Source organism: Phaethon aethereus, assembly GCF_964289735.1.
Source record: "Phaethon aethereus genome assembly, chromosome: 16".
NCBI lineage: Eukaryota > Metazoa > Chordata > Aves > Phaethontiformes > Phaethontidae > Phaethon > Phaethon aethereus.
The window spans coordinates 15,625,259-15,648,465 of record NC_138592.1 but is presented as its reverse complement, the minus strand read 5'-3'; the positions used below and the strand labels follow the sequence as shown (position 1 = coordinate 15,648,465).

At 52.0% G+C, this 23,207-nt stretch overlaps 1 protein-coding gene across 1 annotated transcript; it reads right to left on the bottom strand.

Moving 5' to 3' along the window:
- Positions 1 to 5,853: 5,853 nt before the first annotated feature.
- Positions 5,854 to 23,207, bottom strand: MAP1LC3A (microtubule associated protein 1 light chain 3 alpha; the record flags this gene model as incomplete). The annotated part of the gene is made up of 4 exons (XM_082007244.1): positions 5,854 to 6,268; positions 6,784 to 6,890; positions 12,979 to 13,034; positions 23,168 to 23,207. 4 exons carry the CDS (start codon positions 23,205 to 23,207, stop codon positions 6,106 to 6,108), a joined length of 366 nt encoding a protein of 121 aa, XP_081863370.1. The 3' UTR covers positions 5,854 to 6,105.

The following is a 23,207-nucleotide window of genomic DNA, read 5'->3' as shown; positions in this document are numbered from 1 at the left end:
CCGCCAAGACCACGAGATGGAAAGGAGAGCTGTCCCGCTGAGAACGCCCTCCCCGCCACGGGTGCACGCGTTTCCAGACAGCCCGTCCCCCCAGCAGGTCCGAAGCCGCCTGCCCAGACAGGAGCACGGCGCAGATCGGTGCGCGTCACGCACTTGTCCGAGGCGAGCCCCAGCAGCCCGTATGAGAAGCGAGGGCGTTAGTTGGGAGGCTTGTGGACGACGTCCTGAGGAGGCGTGTGGCAAGAGAGGTGCAGAGCCCCTGGGCAGCTCCACCAGGCACCAAGGACAGACCTTACACCCTTGTGCTCGCAATAAAGTGTTCACTCGCAAGTGCTTGCTTGTGCCTACCTTCGTTCAAGCCAGGCCGTACTGGGCCTGGGCGTTTTCCCTGCTATAACCTGTCTCATCCTCTTCCCCCCGACAGCCTCTCTCACGCTAAGGCCCAATTTGACAGGGAATCTTAACCAGGGAGGCGAGAAGTAGCCAGCATTTTTGCCTCGTTTAGCAAGCTTTGCTGCCGGGCTGGTGGAGGGACGGGTCCCGTTCTCGGAAGCCTGCTTTTCACATTGTGTGAAGGGTAATGTTGGTCTTTGCCTCGAGAGCCTTTTTCCAGGGCCCTTTCTCCTCCGACCGAGCTCCCCAAGCGGCTCTGCACGAATACTTCTCGCCGCTCCGGGGACGGACAGCGGCGTCTCCACCTGGGGACGGCTCTGCCACACAGCGTTTGGGTCTCGTCTGTCCGGAGCCCGGGGACGGGTATATTGCGGAGGCCCAGAATCGTGCACGTGAGCAGGTTCAGGCAGGCGGTGCCAGGGCTCACCCCAAGGGAGCGGCGGGAGCAGCCCCCTCTCTACCGGGAACTCGCTACGCTGCGGTGCCGCAGGCTGGGCCCTTGACCCTGCGAGGTGCAGCATCCCCTGGGGAAGGGAGGCCTTCGGCCCCCCGCGGAGACAAGTCAAACCCTTGGCAGGAAGCAGAGCCTGGCCTGCCCCGCTTGCCCCCAAAGCCCGTTGTCCGTGACGCGCTCAGCACTGGCGGCTGGAGCTGGACCCTGGGTGGCAGCCCATGTGCCCGGTGCCGGCTACTGGCGCGGGGGCGAGTGCCTGCATCTTCCCCAGAGTGTGCGGGGGGAGGTGGGGTGGCTGGTGGGAGATTTGTCGTCTGCCAGCAAACGTCAGGCTGGACCATACTGGGCCATACATACAGGCATACATTGCCCTTGACTGGTTCTCATCCTCAAGCTTCCCACTATCAGACAGCCGCAGGCATCCCAGGTGCCTTTCTCAGCATTACAGGAGCAATGTACTCTGGGAGTGACGATGGTGGCAACAGACCAGGCTGGATGGCCGGAGGGCAGCGTCTGGTTCCCTTTACTCAGCACTTGCCCCCCACTTTTGCAGTCGTGCATGCAATTGTAGCTCTCTCATGACAAGAAATACGGTGCTAAACTGATGCGAGTCCTGTGGACCCCCAAGGTGGTGAGGGGGCTGGCATGCACAGCTTGTAATACAGCTTGGCTTGGCTTGCTTAGCCTGGAGACAAGAAGGCTTTGGTGGCCCTGATAGCAGCCTAGCATGGAGCCTCCGAGGTGGTTATCAGGAAGATGGGACCACACTAACACCAGCTGCAGTCTGTGTTGTTAGCAATCACCAGGTGATCTCTTACAGTGTCATGGGCCTGGCTGCTGCTGTGTCAAATGTAACGTTCAGAAGCTTGCAGCACTCAGGTTTATCTTAAGGCAGTGCCACAATCTCGGTGTAGTGCAAAGATTCACCCAAGTCTGTTGCACAGCAGCACAGCATCAATAAGGTTAAGAGACTGGCACTGGGACACATTTATACGTGGTAAGGTAGATGGCATAAAAGTGGACTGAAAGTGCCCCCTAAAACTTTAATGCTCATCTTCAGATCTTCACCCCGTTCTGTATCATGAGGAAAATGATCGGCATTGCATTTGTATCTTTGCTTGCTGGGTGCCCTGCCCTACGTATCCTTGTCCCAGGCTCATCTGGGTCATATTGCCCCCAGAGAAACATCTGCTTCCTCCTGCCCTGGGGGTTCCATCATTTGGCATCAGCCAGCACCTGCGTACAGCTGTGCCGCAAAATCTGCTTGGCTCAGTGGCTCAGCTCTGGGTCAGGTTAGCTGGTTGGGTCAGTTCTGGTCAGTCCGTTAAGCCAGTCTGGCAAGTTTAACTTCTCTAGTCAAGCAACGCCTAGCGGCACCAGGCTACGAAAAGCCCAGGCAGGCCCTCATGCACCAGCAGTTGCTTGCATCAAAACACCCAGCACTTCCCGAGCTTCTCTAGCTGAAGGGTAGCAGAAAGGGAGGACAAGGCAAAGGTCCACTTTCATCTCCCACATGGGAAGGGAGGGGCAAGAGAGCAGCATTTCCATCCGGAGACCTTTGAGAACCCGTAGGTATTACAAGCCAGGCCAGCGCGGACTCCAGCTGAATCTATAGGATAAACAGAACTGTGTACAAATGAGCAGGGCTGGCATGTGCCCCTGGGGCTCTGGGGATGAGCTCCAACTGTTACTCACCATCATTTGCAAGTCACAGGGAACTAAGGGCAGAGTGGAGGAAAGGAGAACAGCAAAGAACCACCTGAAAATCAGTGAGAGGAGAGATTCTGGAAGTGGTTGAACCTTAAAGCCAATATCACATAGGAGGCAAAAGGGAGAGAAAATAAAGTGATTTAGCAGCAACTCTGGGCTATTCTGAAGGGGAGCTGCTCTAGCAGTAACCTGATGTCATTTCCTCTGCTTTTAATATACTCAAGTGCAGCCCTGCGGAGAAAGACTTGGGGGTACTGGTGGATGAAAAGCTGGACATGAGCCGGCAACGGGTGCTCGCAGGCCAGGCGGCCAACTCTGTCCTGGGCTGCACCCAAAGCCGTGTGTCCAGCAGGGCGAGGGAGGGGATTCTGCCCCTCTACTCCACAGGGGTGAGACCCCCCTGCAGTGCTGCATCCAGCTCTGGAGCCCTCGGCACAGGAGAGACATGGACCTGTTGGAGCGGGGCCGGAGGAGGCCACAAACATGCTCCAAGGGCTGGAACAGCTCTGCTGGGAGGACAGGCTGCGAGAGCTGAGGAGGTTCAGCCTGGAGCAGAGAAGGCTCCGGGGAGACCTTATTGCAGCTGCCAGGTCTTAAAGGGGGCTTAGAAGAAAGATGGGGACAGACTTTTTACCAGGGCCTGTAGCGATAGCACAAGGGGTAACCCTAAAAGAGGGTCGATTTTGACTAGATCTAAGGAAGACATTTTCGACAATGAGGCTGGTGAAGCACTGGCCCAGGTTGCCCAGAGAGGTGGTAGATGCCCCATCCCTGGAAACACCCCAGGTCAGGTTGGACAGGGCTCTGAGCAACCTCATGAATAGAACAGAACAGAATTGAATCGAATAATCTGGGTTGGAAAAGACCTTTAAGACCATCGAGTCCCACTATTAACCTAACACTGCCAAGTCCAACACTAAACCATGTCTCTGAGTAAGTGCCACATCTACACATCTTCTAAGTACCTCGAGGGATGGTCACTCAACCACTTCCCTGGGCGGCCTGTTCCAAAGCTTGATAACCCTCTCGGTGAAGAAATATTTCCGAATATCCCATCTAACCCTCCCCTGGCACAACTTGAGGCCTTTTCCTTTATCCTATCACTTGTTACTTGGGAAAAGAGACTGACACCCACGTCGCTACAACCTCCTTTATGGTAGTTGTAGAGATAAGGTCTCCCCTCAGCCTCCTCTTCTCCAGGCTAAACATCCCCAGTTCCCTCAGCTGTTCCTCAGAAGACTTGCGCCCTAACATGTTGAAGATATCCCCACTCATGGCAGGGGGGTTGGACTACATGACCCTTAAAGGTCCCTTCCAACCCAAAGTATTCTGATTCTATGCAATACATTGACACAGGCAGTGCCGTTTTGCCTCTCCCATAGCTCTGCCTTTTGAAAGCATCCTTTTGCTGACTGAAGCACATGTAGCAGAGACCCATCGTGGTGAGGTGAATCAGCCCATCTCCAGGTGACTGCATTCATGGTGGAGAGAGTGAGACACCTCAGCTCCACTACTATACCCCACCAAGGGCTCCAGCCCACTGTGTTTAAGCACATCTGCCACTCCTTTCCCAACTCCCAAAGGGAGACGCCTCAGCTGGGCTGACGCTGCTGTGGGGCCGCATCACCTGCAGGAGCCCATCCCACAGGGAGGTGGATGCGAGAGGACCTTTGCTCAGCGACTAGAGTTTAAATACCATGAGGCTGGTGCTTAACACAGGGCAAGCCCCATTGCTGCTCCCACTGCCAGGACCAGTGGGGCAACTGTTCTCACCCACACTCTGCTGGCTGCTGTTGCTTCCAGCTGGCTTCCTACCATCTTTCTTCAGCGCTTGCCCACCTGCGTGCACTCCGCTGGGTCTTGTCCCTTACACTAGCTCCTTCCCTGGACAGGAGATTTCCTGCAGGCGTGGGACATAAACAAGACAGTCAGCTGTACCTCAGGGAAACAGTATCTAAACCCCTCTCTGCTGGGCAAAGGAATTAGAGCGAGCCGAGGGGCAGGGAAACACACTGAAATGCTAAACGGCCACCAGCCCCTGCCTTTGGTTGGAAAAGAGTTTTGACCGAGTGCTCAGGGAGATTATCTGCACTGCTCAAAGCTTCCTTTAAAAGCAGAGACTTTGCAAATGCCCCCCACCTCTATTTTCTTTTTTTTTTTCCCCCCAGATGAGGAAACTTGGTCACAGGGTCAGAGACTTACCTAACACTATGTAACAGGTAGGGCAGGGCTTCCCATGCTTCCCACCTGGCTAACCAGTGCTCTGTCCTCTAAACCGAGCTTCCACCTTTTGCCTCAGCCCCTCAACCCCAGCCAGCCGGTTTTGCCGTAGCTTGGACTAACCAGCTCCAAAGCCTGGGCAGGCAAACAATGCGCCAGCGAACACGGGGAACACACATCGCTCTTACTTGACACCAGGGACATTAACACAGACAAATGAGATGGGAACAGAACATTCCTACAAGACACAACTTGAATTCATGTTTATTTTATATATATATATATATTTTTATATATATTTACCTTTGTCTAGATTAAACTGGGTGAGATTTTATCATATACATTTTTTCGGTATAATACATGAGAAACAGGAACGGGAACATAGCAAATATAAATCAGTACATTCCTTGAGCAAATTCTTTGCCACACTGAGACTGAAAAATGGCATGCAATGGGGAGACAGAGAGAAGGGAAATCAATTTTATTTAAAAAAAAAGGAATAAAGACAATCTAGGTACAACTGTCAACAGAGGAGCAGCACTATATACGGCCAACGCGTATAAATTAAAAGTAAATTCCACTCTGACATCTACTATGCTTTAAAGTGCAACGAAGCCCAATTTATTTACCTACAGAATACAGGAAAGATCACCCCCTCTCCCCATTCCAATCTATCCCTTAAAACAAACAAACAAACCAAAACCCAAAACAAACCCAAAGAAAAAACCCAATAAAATAAATCTAAAGGATATACATTATCCACAGTCCTACAGAGACGTCTACATCTACTCAGTAGCACCAAGAATCTGATATGGGTGTAATTAAAATCAATTAAAACTCGGGAGCAATGGTAACATCTGTTTGCTGCTTCTGCAGACCTCCTGCCCTTTACTAGTGTCTTGGAGGAGAGGCGGCTCTCCCTGTGCTGAAAGCGAAGGCGACAGTGTCCTGTCCTCTCTCCGTCACCGGCCGAACCGTTCTGGCAGCAGGCTACAAGGACGCGCACACACACATACACAGCACGGTGAGAGCAGCCGAAGGTTACACGCAGGGGATGGGAAGCCGAGGCCCCATGGGTGCGCGTGGGTGTCTGTACGTACGTGCGCACATGGGTGTGCGTGCGTGGAGGGAGCGGGACCCATCGACACAGAGGTGAAGGGCTGTGCAAGTCCAACACACGCCACGAGCCTCTGGTGACAGGGTGATGGGAAGGGGAGGGAGGGAGGGAAAGGGAGTCAGCACAGTCCCCTCTGGTTGTGTTGTCTTCCAAGGCCGGGGGCCTGTGCGCCACAGTTCATCTGTCTCGACACGCCACCTCCCGGCAGGCCTCAGTAGCCAAAGGTCTCCTGGGAAGCATAGACCATGTAGAGGAAGCCATCCTCGTCCTTCTCCTGCTCGTAGATCTCTGAGATGGGGGTGGACACACTCACCATGCTGTGCTGGTTCACCAGCAGGAAGAAAGCCTGGGTGGGATTCAGCTGCAAGCGACGCCTGTGGGGGCAAGGGCAGGAGGGCCTGAGTCAACCCACCTGGGGCAGGCACCGCGACGGCACGTCCACCTCCCCCCAGCAATGCTGTTCACATGGGGCCAGGCCCTCCCACAGGCTCAGGACATGGTGCCTGTGAGCCCAGCGGAGCTGCTCGGGGCTCCAAGGCCTCTGGAGTCGGGACTCTGCAAAGCCCCTTTCTCCAAGCGCTGCCGGCACGGGAGCAGAGGGGCCTCTTCCATCTGAGCTGGAGGATAAAAGAAGGGGATTGGAGTCCCCCTCATCAGCTCATGGGGCGTCCCTATGAGGGAGACGTCACGGTTCCTCACCAGTTGCTAGGAACCTGCCTCCCCTCAGCCCCCCAAGCACTGTACCACAACACAAGGATGCTGTGGTTGTCATGTCCCCATCACCACCCTCATCAGCTGCCTCTGCCTCACCCTCACCCCACCACCCTGTGTGCAGGGCCTGTGGATGAGGACAGGCTCACAGCACGCCAGCCGGGGCCACCCCACTCACCGGATTATTTTGACCAATTCACTCATGTTGACATGGTCTGGGACGAGGAACTTGGTCTTGTCCAGCACTGGCAGCTGTTTCTCCCCTTTATAGCGTTCGATGATGACCTGGGAGAAAGTCATCAGGGTCAGCCACAGTTTACAGTGCCCCAAGCACTGGCCTCAAGGTCAAACTAGAACAAGTGGAAAAGTTGAGCTAAGGCCCCACTTTGCTTCACCCTCCCAGGAACAAAAAAAAAGGACATGAGCAATGACCATCAGGTTGGCTACAGACAGCTCTTGAGCAACGAGTCATCTGTCTGCCTGAGCCACATGGTGGAGAGCATCCAAGGTAAGTGAACTACAGCACCACTTGCTCTGGCTGGCTGACAAACAGCAGGCGTCAGTGGATTGATATAGCTACCTCTCCTGACATGCAGGAGATCCGGAAGAGGAGTGAAGTGTATTTTAACATCATTTTCAGACTGACCAAAACCACAGGTTTTGCTGGCTTGAGCTAAGGATTGAACTCATGGTGCACAGCAAGAGACATTTTTCTTCCCTTTTGTGCCACTGCTCGGGGCTGCTGCTGTTCAGCGTCACCCTGCTTGCTCGGGAAGAGCTGCGGATATTCCCCAACAAGGAGTTGTTAGAAATCACCATGAAACCACCCAAAGCATTCCTTCAGAAAAGGGCAGTTTGGATTTCACCAGTCCCACTCCTCATGTTAACGCTAGACACACTGACGCCAAAAAGGATCAGAAACCCATGAACGCTTCTCCTGTGTGCTACCACAACTGCGCGGTGAGCTTCCAGACTTCGGCACAGTGCCACCACGGGGACAGCCCAACCAAGAGGCCTTACCACACTTACGTTCTGAAATGGCTAAACAATGTTTAGTTCAGTTTTCCTGCTATTACAATTAATGAATTTCTTCTGTTAAGGAGTGTCCGCTGACGGCTACAACTGCTATTCTACACCAGCTTGGAAACGCACTATTTGTATTCTAAGAAAGAAGGCAGTTAAAAGAAGTAATTACATTACTTATAAAGCTCAATACGTGCCCATTACAGTGATACACTGACTCTCACATCTCTCCAGTACGTAGTTGTTTTCTCCACAGAAAGACGCTTGTATACTAATCAGTTCATCATCCTCTCCGAGTTGAGACTGAACATTATTTTTCACTATAAGGCAAGGAGTTCCCACAAATAATTTTCCCAGGTCTTTTCCAAAAACACATGGAAGACTGCAAATGCCTTTGGATAGTGAAGGGATGGAGCAGCACGCAGAGAGCAGGATCCCCAGAGGATGGCTCTGTGGAGCCAAAAGCATGAAGGGAACCTCTGGGAACGTTGATTTGCCTTTCCCTTAATCATTTGTTGACACACCAGCCTCCATCAGCAGCAGCAACGTAACTGCTGCTGCCTCTACCCTAAAGCAAATCAGACACTGGTTGGGATGCTGCGGTATCACCAGTGAGCTGGGAATGTCTGATGAGTTCCCCAGACTTGCTTGTCTCAAGGCCCGCCCGGATGGGCCAAGCTTTCTTGCAGGCAGTTCCCGGATGAGGGAGGAGTGCGAGGCACCTTGGCGAGAGCTCTCTACCTAAATGTCCTCTGAAGAGCCCATCCTGGACAAAGCTCACACAAGGGGAACCCAGGAGCCCGAGGGCTGGACAAGCAGCATACGAAGGCCTCCGTGAATCCACAAATGTATTCTCACATTGTCCATTGTCTCCTCTTGATACTAAGCAAGAGTGCCAGAGAAAAAGACCAGAGAAAGCCAGGTATTACTCCTTCAGTGCCTTTGGCAAGACGGAGACCTGATGAAAGACTAATTTTCTGCAACAGACTAAATCGTACATCAGATGCCCCTCACCAACCTGCTAATGTCCCTTCCTCCCACCAGGAGGAGAGCAGAGGAAGGAGAAAGACAAGCAGAGCCATCCTACTGTATTTAATTTGAGTCTTACTTGGACAGACGAGAATTTTTGGGAGATGAACAGTCTCAAGGGGCTGGACACTCACAACAACCACATACAGGGCATGCTGCTCTGGCCACTGGGAAACAGGCAAGAGCGGGACCTCAAGTTTCTAACGGCAGTTTGCAGAACGGGGCAGCTACGCAGCAACTGTTTGTGCATATACAAAAGAGGCAGAGAGGGCCCTGCGCACCTGGGCTGTGCCTCATTTCTCACATCTAGCAGGAACAGAGGCGGACATCTCTAATTACCAGCCAGTTCCATCCCACAAAGAAAAGCCTCTTAATTAGCCCGAGAATGGGCTGAGAAGGATGTCCTGTCTGTTAAAGCAGCAACTGCCTTGTGCCCTGAGGAGACAGAGGGCCTGTCATGTAGAAGAGCTCCAACAGTTTCTGTCTCCGGAACACGAGCTGCTCTTTGGGTAACCCAGCTATGGGAATAGGTGGCCAATGGACAAAATGTTCTTGTCTAGCTTTGGAGGGAAACGCATGATCACATGCTAATATTACATCCCTGTGGCCACAGGGCTTGTATACAAAGCCACCTCCCCTTGCCGCATCCTCTTCTAAGCTGCTGCCTCAGGCCAGGGGCTTCCTCAGTGTGGGACGTCTGCTCTTGCAGTGGGAACCCACCATAGACCTCACCGCAGAAATAACATGAGCTGGGCACAGGTGGAAAGGCTTAGGGCAGAGCCTGGGGTCCCAGTCCCATTGCAGAGGGGGCTTGGGCAGCATTTCAAAACTCAGACCTTGTTCTGGGGCCAGTCTGAAGACGTGGAAAGGGATTTTGGTAGAGGATGAGGCCAACCTGGGAGCATGGAGCGGTGGCAGCTCCCGAGTTTTAACTGCTTTTAATTACACCCACAACAGATTCTTGGTGCTACTGAGTAGACGTAGGTGTCTCTGTAGGACTGTGGATAATGTATATCCTTTAGATTTATTTTATTGGGTTTTTTGTTGATCCATCTTGAGTCATGTCAGCCCTGGGCACTGGGCCTGCAGCTCCCTGGCACAGCCCTTGCAGGAGCCTAGAAAAGGCTGCCCCTTCCTCCAAGTCTGCACTTTGGGTTTCTGTGCACCACTGTGCCGGGGCAGGGGATTTATTTGGGCTCCCTCACCTGCCGTTGCCTCTCCATGCTCCTCTGTGGGTGTGCAGATGAGCTTTTTATCACGCAACCTAAGAGACCTCTCTGCACGGCCCAAACACGCCCTCAGCCTTCCCTATCACCATGAGAGGTAGCTCTCCCCTAACCCACCCTCTGCAGCAGTGCAGCCCGTGACCCGCTCGGCCTCGCTGAATTTAGCATTGCAGCGCTTTGGGAAATGGTTTGCTTCCATTGCTGCCCAGCGCAAGCTGTGCCCCGATGATTTTAGGCTCTCCAAGGCTCACCGCAGCTGGCTGAAAGCCTGCAGCTGCTCCTCACCAGGCCCCAGTTCAACGGGCTCCAGAAAGAGAGCACTAGGGCTGACAGCAGCAAGGGCGATGGGCAGGCCTAAGCTCAGTCTACCTTCTAACGGGCAGAAGCTGATTTCTAAAGCATCTGCTGAGGCTGTAGATGCAGGTCCCAGCGAGAAGGCAGGAAGCTCTCTGCTTGCTCTGACCGCCCGAGGAGGAGCCATCCCACAGCTGCCCGCAAGGGGCAGCTGGAGGCTCCTTCCCAGCAGAGCTAAGCATGAACAGCACCTCACCGCCAACATAACCATGTCCTCCTCCTAAGAGCTGTGTGTTCCTGTGGTCAGCACTTTTGACCATGGAAGTGCAGCCAGCTTTGGGGCATGCAGAGACAGCAAAGGAGCCCCTGGCATGAGGTGGACAGGGAAACACTGGGGAGCCCCTAGCTCCTGCGTACCTCCTTTATGACATGTGCCAGCGAGGCGTCCTGGGATGCGATTTCCCTTCAAACACAAGCAGAGAACTCCACGCCAGGTTATCTACTGCTTTGTCTCTGGTGGGCACAGACAGACACACCACCGGCTCTCTCCCCACACGGTCTCCCCTGTGTGTGTGGCACAGCCCCTTCCTCAGCCTCCTCTGGAAGTACCCTCACGGCAACAGGAGAGAAATGCCTTTCCCTGGGCACAAAGCCAGGCCATGCACTCTGCAAATCCTCCTGGCGCCCTGTCAAAGCAAAAGGGGACTCACCCAAGGGCTCCGAGTGGAACCTGGAGATGCAAGAAGAGGGCAGCAGCTGCAGCACAGCTTGCTGTGATTTTTGACAGCGGTAAGGGTGCGACCTGGGCCATCTTCTCCCTAACCTGCCCTGGGCTGGGGGCTCAAACCCCCTTGCTACTTCCAAGTGCCTCTCCAGGGAAGCTAGTCACTTGGCAAACACAGCTCCTGCCTCTTGCGGAAGACCAAGACCTCCCTACAGCCAGTGCGCCTGCACTGCACTGCTCAGAGCCACAGCCATCCCCCACACCATGCTCTGTTTTGCAGCATGAGGCTTGGCTCGCGGCCCTACCACTGAGAGCTACACACAGCGACTTGCAGCGACTTTGCTATGTAAAAGAGAAGAGACAGCATCAAACTTGGTGTCAGGGTCTAACCAGGACCAGGCCTTTAGAGATGCCCGTGACACGAAGACAGCTGCGCTCCCCAAGGCCTTCAACACCCTTCTCTCCTCCTGATTCTTTTTACTGCTCCAGCAAAACTTGCAGCTAAACGTATCCCCTCTCTGTCGCGTCAGTCAGCCCAGGAAAGCCAAGCAGCCAAGCGTTTAGCCAAGGCCCTCATCCTCTGACAATGCTGGGATGCAGGACACTATCAAGGAGAACAAGGCACTGAAGAAAGAGGTCACTGGAGCAGGTGGGAGGGCTCAGGTCTCTGCCATGGCTAAACCTCCCCGCACACACACAACTCCCCAGACAACCACACCAGTGGCCAGGTCCTGATGATGCAGAAGCCTTCTCCTGGGGCACATGGTGTTTGACCCCAACACAAATTGCTCTCCAGCCATGGAAGCTCTCCCACCACGTTTCAGGAAGGCCGGTAAAATTCTGCATGTGGCTGCAGAGTTCTGGCTCCTTCTGTCCATTTCCCAGGCAACACACATTTAGGTACAGGCACTTGATATATGCATGTGTGTATATTTTATGTACAACTTATTTCTAGCCCGTTCTTATTGCCAGAGCCTTAAAGCATTGCAAGTAGCTTTGCCACAGCCCTGGAGAAATGGAGAGCCAGCCTAATGCCACGAAAACCATGTTAAAAGCAGTGGTCAGTAAATGTGGAGATGATGTGGCATATGGGTACTCGGTGTGCTGCCAGGGGCAAGTCCTGCTCTGCTGAGCTGACAACACGTGGACATCACAGCGGTGGTGGAAGAGAAGGAAGAGAAGAATTCTTTTTTCTAGAAGATGCTGTGCTAAAATCAAAAGAAGAGCGAGGCAAGAATGGACTAGTATGTGCCAAGAGCAGTTGGAGACATTAAGCCTTGAAGGCTAAGTGCTGAGAGATTGTATGCAATTTTAAGACAAGGCTGATGTTCATCCAACGCTGAGAGCGAGCTGAACTAGGAACATGGCCCTTTTTTTGGTCATACATGCTATGACATTGCAAATACTAACTCGAGCGAGCCCTGAGCACGTTATTTCTCCAAGTCCTCCATCTTCTCAGGAAGAGAAGCAAATACTCAGCTAGGATATCAAAAGCACACTCACGGCCAAAGAGCAAGACAGCACATTAGGTCTCACATGGGCAGGAAGAACTGGAGGCAATTCATGGAGTCTCACCTACGCACGTCAACAACAGGTGCTGGGAAAGCACAGAACGGGTGTGACCATTTGGCTGTGGTATGAATTATCCTAGCAGAGTCTCTTTGATTTCAATACAGTGAAGATCACCTCACACATCTTTATCTGGGCAGATGCAGAGAAATCCTTACCAGGTTATCCAGGAAAAGTCAGGTAGCTACTGCAACAACAGAAAAAAAGGCCATTTCAGAGTTTTCTCCTGCTGCACTAGCTTGGAAGTAGATTTGAGATCAAACCAGTTCCTTGCCCCTAGGGCAGACATGAAGCTTAAGAGAAAGACTGTATTTTGCACCGCTGAGATGCGGTCTGCTATTGAGCAGCTGGCACTTACAAGGCACTGGAGGCTTATGGAGAGTGTCCCATGTTGATTCTGGGGAGCAAAGTTTTGTAACCTCCGCGCCAGGCTGGTGGAGGCTATCCAGCAGCACACAGCAGTCATGAGAACAAAGTCTAATGCAGAAGAGCAAGAACGACAACTTACCGGGATTTTGTTTGGATGCTGCTCTCTGATCTGCTCTACTTCTTTACAACGATCCACTAGAAAGAAAGAAGTAAAGAAACAAAGTTAGAAACGTCGGGCTGTGCTAGTTCAGGCAAAACCAATGTAACCCCCCTGCAAGATGCAAACGGACAAAGAGGGACGTTGCAAAAGAAATGCAAATTCTATTCATCGGGCCTTTTCTGAACGTTTTGCAGCAGTGAGATGGTCAGCCAGATGGGAGCTTCAGCGATCAAGCCTTCACAGCTTCCTACCCGCCAATCATCCCCCAAGGCAGGGACGTGCCACCCTGCCTGGTAAAACTGGGCAACACTCATGGAAGCCAAATGACTTAAATGAGACCATGAGGATTACAAAACTGTATTCCTAAATCTACCTTAAGCAAACGCAAACCATCGGTGCCGAGCGGCAGTACAGCTTTAGGGTCTCAGCTCTGAAAGTTCAGGCTCGCTCTTCCTCCTGGCCGCTTCCCCAGAGGAGACGATTCTCCAACCGGGGCTGGGTTTTAGCCATTTCGTTCTGCCTGGTGGGCACTTCCAAGCACTATCTGGCACGGTGCCTCAGTCCAAAAGAGATATACCTTGCCAAGGAGGACTCCTTCCTGAGCATAGATCTACAGAGTAGCTACAACAGCTATTGGCCTGACAAAGTATTTCTAGACCTGTTGTGGAAACAGGAAGAAAAGCTTAAGCAAGGAGATGACCCATGTACTAAAAGATTTTTTCTGCAGTTGTTCTGACACTTCCTAACCCATTTTCCTCCAGAGTTCACGTGTACCGACACACACAACAGGCAGCACATAAAAGCTTGTACGCTCTTCAAGCTCACAGGAAAATTTCAGTGTCCCCTCACTGCTTTTCCAGAGGGCCCTCCACTTTGCACAGTTCAAAGCGGCAGAAAGGAGGGGGAGAAGCCACACCAGGGCCAGGTAAGGCTCTGTGTCTGCTCTTCCTGGGACACGGCAGACCTACGCTCCTCCTGGCATTACCATTACTCTGGGAAGTGCTTCATAGCCTACAACTGACCATCTGAAGTGCCCAGAGGAAGCAGTTTCATGGATCACAGTAGGTAAGCTGGGGGGTGAAGGCCAAGAACTAAGGACTGCCTAGAAACGCAAGATCTGGGTCTCAAAGGATCTGTCATGGGATCATCCTGCCACACACACAGTCACCGGCACAGCACCTGCTTCACGCAGCCCCAGTTTCCCACGACCCACCAGGATCATGTCAGGCAGGGTAAGTGCATGTGTTTGAGTGTGTTTTCTCCCCCCAAACATTGAGCATTTCTCCTCTAACCACTCAAGAAAACCTCATCGCTTATCAATGGAACTTGGCTGGATACTACTTCAGGAAGAGAACGGAGTTTTTTCAGAGGCCAAAAGACTACAAAATCACCAGATCACAGAAGCTTTTGAGCACCATTTCTGTCTCCTCTGAGAGGAAAATATCCCTCTGCTAGGAATTGCTAGACCTTCTGTAGGACTCCATGGCCTAGCAAGACAGAGCAAGATTATTTGGATTTAATGGAAAATGTGGGCATATTTGTTTGGGGTTTTATGCCTGAAGATGTAGTTCCTCATGTTTTCTCTTCACCCTATCCAACGCTACAGGGCATCCAGAGTTATCCTTGTAATACGGACAATTTTCCCCTGAGGTCCCAATCAGCAAGGAGTTACGCAGAAATCAGCACTGCACATGACGCTGGTACAGGGACACCTCTCCAGGAACGCTGAAGGACACAGTGACAAGAAGCATCCAGCACACAAGCACCCGACACAGAGCACCCAACTTTGAGCAGCCAGCCAGAAGCACGGGCCCCCACTTCTGCAGATCTCCGCTCTCATGTGTTCGCTGTGTACAAGCTCCAGCAGGGCAGAGCTTCTGAAAGGCTGGAGATCCAGAGCACGAGTGGACAACACTTACCAGCGTAAGTATGTCAGGCAGTTTGACTGCAGTCAAGTCAGACTTGCTGGCTACTAACAGAGCCTGCAGAAAGCTGTGTGTCCTCATGGCTGGCTAGTTTTTCCAGCTTCAATGTCCACCCTATTCTGCATCTCTCTCCATGCTATCAGATGCCCATGTGGGTGAACTTCCTAGACATTATGTGTTTCCCTGTAGGGTCACAGAACTGTTTGCACAGGAAGCCCCAGTGATGCAGGTAATTATGAGAAGGGTCTGAAAAGCAATTTGCCAATGGCAAATTTCCAGTCTTTGTATGTTAGATAATGTAGATAATCTCAGAGCATCCAAGTAGTCTAGGCTGCATGTGCCACAGGGCAGCCACGCGGCTGATACCCCTTCTTGCTCCCCACGCATCGCCAACTCCAGCCATCACCACTTTCGCTTCCACGGAGGAGCCGGAGGTGCCCCCTGCCCATCACACTGAAAAAGACGCCACACGGAGCATAAGACGGTACATCACCTACCCAGCCACACGTCAGCGCCTTGGGATTCCACCCCTGAAACCACAGGCCCTTGTCCCCCGAGGGGTGCAGGCTGCAGCTGCCTCGGACAGAGGCAGGCCAGGCTGCTGCTGCAGCACATTTCTTCTAGGTCCTGCTAACTTCACGCTCAGCAGGGATTAAGGGCGCGAGCCACCGGTGATAAAGCTCTCATCTAGCCTCAAGTCTGATGTACCACAGTGGCAGCTCCCCTGTCCCACTCTTTAAGACCTGCCACGTGCCCCGGACCTGGTCCAACTGGTCTGATGGGGCCGGGGCTTTTGCAGGCTTTCTAATCTGGGAGGACCCTACGGGAGGTGGGAGACTTGCAGGTTACCAGAATGCAAGGACAGTAGGTGCTGCTTTGCTCCAGGGGCTGCTGGATCCCTTCAGCAGGTACGTGTGATTGCAACTACATGCACCTAAAGCCCTGCACTTCTTCTCTGCCCAGGAGACGCCCGTTTCAGAAACTTCATTCAGGAAGGCAGTTGGGAGCAACCCCACCTTAAGCTGTCGAGGTGCTGGAGGATTCAGGCCGAAGTTGCCAGGACACCTGAAGCTCTGCTAAGGAGCACTCAGTCCCACCCTGGCAGGCCTGGGAATCAGGAGAAGCTATCCTGCATCAAACCCTGCACAAGGGTAATTTCCATGCACACAACAAGTTCAGGCGCTAGAGATGTCCTGCAAGAAACAGGTGATGGCCACCCCGACCCTCCACAGCCTGCAGCGGGAGCTAGAGGTTCATCCTGTGACACATCCTCAACGTCACATGGCAAGGAACGGCTATAAATACCACCTTTAATTTAATATGTAGTCTAACCTAAGTCACAAGAATAAAGAGAAAACCGTTAAAGGGCACTTCAGAGAGGCACTGATGGAGATGCCAGCCTAGCACCCACGCTCATGCCAGGCACGGCACTGCAGACGCTCCCTCCACCCTTTCACTAGTAGCGTTTGCACACTCACATTTCTGATTTTACAAGCCTTGCTCTTCTGCAGCTCTCCCAAATTATAGCTGTACTAATTGACTTTCCCCATTTCTGTAGCACCCGGCTACAGTTAATCCTTAGCCTATATGTAAAGTGAGCCAGAACAGTTTACACAACCCCATCCATATCTACATTTTTTTCTCTGGCCCTTCCTCACTGCAAGGAGAAGCAAAACACCACACCTGGTTTCAGCAGCTCAGGGACTCCAAGCAAGATGGGATGAAGGGGCTACAGCCAGTTGCTGTTTTGCAGGGGCTGAGCAAAGATTAATGATCTGCACACAGAGGGAAGAGCACTGTCTCTGCTCCCAGGTGTGGGCACCACACATCTGCCGCAAGGGAAGCCGGGCTTCTCCCCAGTGCCAGGATGTGAGAGCTCATGATGGCAGCAAGATAAAGACCACACACTTTTTATTGCTTATTCCTAGCAAAGTTTCACTTCCAGGGCCTATTGAAAGACAGGAGTATTTTTGTAGCATTGCATATGCCAGGAAAATTGCCTATTTCTCCTCCAACTGCTGTTTCAACTGTTAAGTACCAACAGCAAAGCTTGCAAATTGCCCAAAACGCCAGAACCTCAGCTGTTTTCTTGACTGAGGGCCTTCCCAAGCTGTTCTCCCAAAGATGTGGGCACACAATGTATCCCATGGCAATGCAGGATGAGATTATTATGACAGTTAAGGAAAACAGTGGAAAAGTCAGACTTCTCAAGCATTAACCCTTTTTATCAGCTGTGCCCAGGAACCCTGGCTTCGGGAGATAGGTCTCTGCTGTGCTGGGCGCTGTGCAGATGCAGGACAGAAAGACAGCCCTGGATGCAAAAGAGCTTAATCAGACAAAAGATACAGATGGTGGAAGAGAAGGAAAACACATGGCAAGTTCTGCAACAGTGCAGTTTGTAAGGGACAGCATTTTTCAGGAGACACTAGAAAAACACTGGTCAGGCACTGGTGCTGCCCTGGGGCAGCGGATGGACTCTATGACCAGCCCTGCTCCTGTGACCAACAGGAATGCTGTTAAGAAAACACCATTAAGAAAAAATCTGGAAATGTCATCAACGTGCTACCAGGTCAACAGCTCCTGAGCTGAGCAAGAGCTGCGCGTGGAAAGCAAAGCAGGGAGTAGAAATTCAGCCATAAGCTACTGCCTCTCCCTGTGGTCCCACGTCCCAGGGCTCTGGGTGCAGCTGCCCACAGCGTGAAGGGAACATGCAGACAGCCCTGCCACTTGCCGCAGGCTGCTAGCCCTGTGGCTTTCTCACTGCCGTCCACAAGACGCTCTGCCAGCCAGCTTGGGGGCAGATCTGAAGCAGATGGAAAAATGAACATGTTTCTTCAAGAAGCTGCTGCAGTCAGTCCCAGGGCAGAGGGTTGCCAGAACATGGTCCTCCTCTACAAGAGATTTTCTGCAAGGAGAAGAGCAATTGGATGGTCTGAAATCAGGATATGTCTGAGATGAGCTGGCAACTGCTGAAGACATGGGCAAGTTATGCAGGTCATCCCAGATGAACATCAATAAATATTTTTGTAATATCATACCACCCTAAGGCCAGACACCTCTCACCACCAGGAAGTACACCCCCATGTATGTGTCATGGCTCACACAACAAGGACCTGACCTGTCCTTGCCCAATGCTGGAGACCTCGTTCTCAGGCCAGTGGCACTGCAGGAGGAGAAAGAGGAGACTCCCAAATCCAGGGAAGGAGGGCAGAGCTTGCGAGGCCAGCCGTGCAGGAAGGCTGTCCTCACTGCTAAGAAAGGGTCATTGTCCCAGGCTACGTGGGACAGCAGTGCTGCAGAAACTTGACAGTGATTCTGATTGTTGGTCATATTTTACTTCTTCTGTCTGCAAAGCTGCGGGGTTCGGACAGGACCAATGACTTGGGACCAAAACTACACTGTTTTCAACTTACTATCTGATTGAAAGTGTGTCTCTGCAGCATGGTGAAGGTAGAGTCTGACGCTCCACTGTCAAAGGAAGGTATTACCAACACGAATATGGAGCAACTGATGATCTGTCTGCATGACTATCTATTTCGTCATTACAGCTTCATTACAAGATGTGTAATGCCTATGGAAGGATTTTTGAATGCCCAGCTCCTGAAGCCCTGTGACTGCAGAAGGATCTAAGCAGTTCTGTTCATTTTCGTAAGTTCCCAATCTTCCTGGCTCCAGAGTAGAGCTTGAAAATGGATTTTAAAAGACAAACAGGAACCACCTTAATTTTTTTTAGCAGTTTCAAAATTTAACTGAGTCTGATTTTGAGCCTGTCTCCAGAAATGAGTATTTGTATCTAGCAAATCCATGATAAGGGTTCAGCTCGTGACCAAGCAGAACCACACAACAACTGTGAAGTCTAAATTCACGTCAAGATAATTGCTCTCTGGTTGCACAGTACCATGTCACCCCTGCCGTGGGCCGCGAAGGATAAGCACCCGGCCTCCATCATTCAAACAGCTTAAAACAGGGCTGAGCCTATGGGGCAAACGGGCAATACCACAGAAGTGCCATGTTCAGATAGCAGATGGAGTAGTTACACCAGAGCTCCAGATAAGGAACTGGGTTTTTGCTCAATGTTTAATCACAGTTTCGCTAGCCTTGGAAAAAGAACAGCAAGTTCCCTCCGTATGAGCCGTCAGGAGGCTGTCCTCAGCCAGGACTTCCCTCCAGCTTTTGTTTGACCTTTTCTTCCGTCTTGACAACCTTCATAATTATGAGCCTCCAAGACAGCAGGAATGCACTCAAATTTCTCAGAACTACTCAGGACACTTCAAATTGCTCAAAGAACTGGCACTCCTGACAGAACTGTATTTTAATGCAGAACACCACACACGCGCATGCACAGAGAATTTGCACAGCCTGGGTCATTGCTATTTGTGCACAAACATGCCTGGACACGCGCAGATTTGCAGGACCTATTTGGGAGACGTGCTAGGCACAAGAGTCTTGAATTTATTCCTTCATTTTCTCTCACAGCCTATTTCCAAACCGCCTTCTGAAGACAAAAGGCAGCAAACAACTGCATGACCACAGAGTCAGAGGTGTTTACACACTGCAGGTCGACTGCAGAACGTCACACAAGCAGGGTGACACACCGGAAGACCTCCCGAGTGACTCTCCTGACTGTGATCCCCACCAGGACTGACCAAGGAAGGAACACAGAAGCCAAAGGAGGTGACTCAGGTCTACTCGATGACAGAGGCTGCAAGAGTCTAGTAGTCTTACAGCTCCTAGATTCAACAGTATGTACCTTCCTGGCTCAAGGGGATAGCTGGAGTTTTTGTAGTGAAGAAAGTATTAAGTAATGAACAGAGGTCATGCAGGTTTTATTATTCCTGGCTGCCAGTCAGGACCTTTTGTTATATAAAAGAATAATAATTAAAAAAAAAAAAAAAATCAGTATTTGTGGTCTACATGTCTGGCTGGCCTTTGTTCTGGATGTTTGTTCAGTTCTTCTTGTATCAATATTTTCCTCGATGCTGATAATTAACCCCACAGCAAACCATGTCACAGAATGTCCTCGGAAATTAATACAACATGACACAGGCAGCTAAGCACCAACTTGCAACAGCAGCCTCATTTCAAGGAATCCCAGCTCTTAAAGCACAACTGCTAGAGCGTGAATACCCCGAGCACAGAGTATGAGGACAAGCTGACTCACTAACCAGCCTCAGATCAAAATCAAGATGCTTTTCCAAGCCACCAACAAGCAAAACCGTTACGACACCCACAGGATGGTGTGCGAGACGGACAATCCATCCACTGTCGGTCTTTCAACTGCTACAAGCATGGCGGGCTTACACTAGATGAGTCCCCAAAAGCAGGCAATGCTTCATTTTTCCCCAGAGCCAAGAGGTGAGGGAATTCAGCTCCACATGCTGCCTTTCCTCTAAAGAGAAGTGGCTTCCCAGAACTAAAGGCAGATCTCCCATGGGACTGAACCTGGGGTGGGAATACTCAGTCCAGAGAGGCCAAGGGCAAACCTCTCTGTCACCTGGCCAGGGGCTCCAGCTGACCAACAGGACACACACATATGTGTCTTACTGTGAAGTGCCTCCATTTTGGCAGGATGCGTGAGGGCATAAGGCCAACTTACTTTCAGTTAACCGACTAGTCTAGGTTTAAGGTCCGTGTCCGTAACCACACTGGTTATGCGTTGCACTGAAAACAAAGCTTGAAGTCTGTTGGTCGGCAGCCTTGCAACGGCAGAGCAGCCAGTTCCAAACAATCACTTCAAGAGCAGTGGGAGGTGCAAGCGCTACCCAATGCTCTGAAGGACTCGCGCTCTTTACGGGAAGTGCAACAGTGTCGTCAGGCTGCCACACGCTCCCGCTACAGCCAGGACACCCTGTTCCTTTGACACAGACCCAGCTTTGTTCTGGGAATTGTTTTGGATTCCTACAATGGATCTGACTACGCAGAAGACAGCTGCCTCAGCGTCTACAGACGGGTTCAGCACATGAGAGCAGACGGTTACTGTCAGATTTTACCCCCATGCACCCAGATCAAAGACAGTCTGCTGCAGACGTGACAAGGACCAGAGCAGGTCACAGAGCATCACCCTCTCGCCACTAACGGCACATCAGATCACAGGAGAAGTCAGCACTTGTTGCCCTCAACACACCTGGGCTCAAACCCCTTGTGTTTCCCAGCCAGTCCCTTTTTCCAAGTCCTCAACAATGATTAATAGAAATCCAGAAATTTCATTCAGGATAAACCCAAGACAAAGCAGATGAAGAAGTACAAGAAATTAGTGGAAAAAACAAATCTCAAAAATACAAGAAAGGGGAAAACATGCATTGAGGAAAGCAGAATCTTCAGCAAGGGGTGGTAGACCAAGACCTAAGCAAGCCACTTGCCGTGAAACTGGAGCCTGGATGCCTTTTGTATAAACAGTCGTACTCCTGACTCTGCCTTTTCTCTGTTTTTTTGGAAACATTCCACTTCTACAAAGTTTTGAAGCCTTAAAAATTAAGCCATTCTGAGGGTACGGCATCCCTGGCGATGTTTTCCATCAGCCCTCTCCAACTGCATTGTAAACAATCGCTTCCTGCTCCTGTTGTGTAATGACTCGAAGATGAAAACAAGCTGTATTTACTTTCTCCAACCCTGCAATTCCAGCCCTGACCCAAAGCAACTGCGTGGGCTGCCAGGCCTCCTCCTCCTTCCCCTCCTCCTGGCTGAGCTCTGCAGACCAGTCAGCTGAGAGAGCAAAAGGGCAGAGGAAAGTACACAGAAACAAGGAGCACTTGCAGTTGCCGGCACCAGACTCCCTCACCCCCCTTTCCCTCCTGGGCTATTTTAATCCTGCTAGCTTTCAACTCCTCTGAGCCTCGGATTTTGTTTTCCTTCTGGCTCATACAAAGGCTGAGCAATCTGCAAAGGCAAACCCGACTCCCCCTGACCTAAGAAGCTGATTCTCACCACTTAAACAGTAGGTAATTACTAAAGGTTTGATTTAGGACTTTACTGCTTTTAATATGTAGCGTAGGAGAACACAGCAGGGTCTCAAGCAAGCATCCCAGGGCACCCAGACTTCATTTTATTCTCATTTGTGCACGTTCACTTGGCTTGGTCGCTGTGGCAGGAGAAGGCTGGGTAAGCATTCAAGGCTGGAAGGGCTGTGCCAATAAATTACCAAACATTTGCAGTTTCCAAGCGAGCAGTGAGAAGCTGGATCAGCAGTTCAGTAGGAAAAAGCTCCAATTTTAAGACTCACATAGGAAACACTCCCTCACCTGCGTTTGGACAGTATCTGACACAAAATGAGGCCTTGTTTGGCATGAATACACTGATTTCAGCATTATTCAGGCAGCAAAGCTCAACCGATACCTCCCTTGGGATGTAAACTGCCAGAAACATGCACCTTCCCCCATGCCAGCTGGCAAAGGTCAAGAGAAACAGCAGCTGATGCTTCATCTGATTTCACTATCGGGCCTGGCAATCAAATCCGGTACCTTCTACGGTAACCTCCTTGTCATTTGAGTTTTCCAAGGGATGGGTATGATGTGAGCATTAACTCTTCTGGGTCTCAAGAACAATTAGAGAGGGTGTATCAAAGCCTTGGCACAACAGCTGCTCTAATGCTAACGAGATGGGGAGCAGGGACGGTAGTTTTTGAAGAGGTCATTGTGCTCCGAGGATCAAAAGAGTAAAAACTGGACCCAGGGCAAGGGTAAAACAAGAATATTTACCTCTAGACGACTACCCCTGCGCCCTAGATTTCAGAGCCCCTCGTAGTCGTCACCCCGCCCCAGCCACCCCAGTTCCTCGGCCGGGTACACACGACGCGACCCAGGAGGGCGACGGCTCAGCCAACGCCGCACAGCGACTGCCTGCGCTCGGCGGGAGCCGCGGCCGCGCTCCCTCGGGGCAGCCCGGCGGCTCCACCTTCATAACGAGGGGCGGCAAGGCCCCCGCCCTCCGAGCAGTCGCTATGCGCACGTACGCCCGGTACCCCTGCGCTCCCAGCCCGCCTGGGCGCGGCCCGTCCTCCCGCCCCAGCGCCGCCGCTGTCCCCCCCGCCGCACGGTGCGGCCCTCGGAGCGGGATGACATCATCGCGCGGCGGCTGCGGCACCAGCGCCCCCGGCCCCCGCCCCGGCTGCGCACGGCGGGGCCAGACGGCGGCCGAATTCCGCGGCGGAGTTGGGGGGGGGGGGGGGTGGCTTGGGGGTGCCGCCCCGAAAGTCAGCGCGGCGGGGAGGGCGCGGGGACCCCCCACCCCACCCCCGCCCGGCTCACCGAAGGTGCGGCGCTGCTTGAAGGGCCGGTCCGAGGGCAT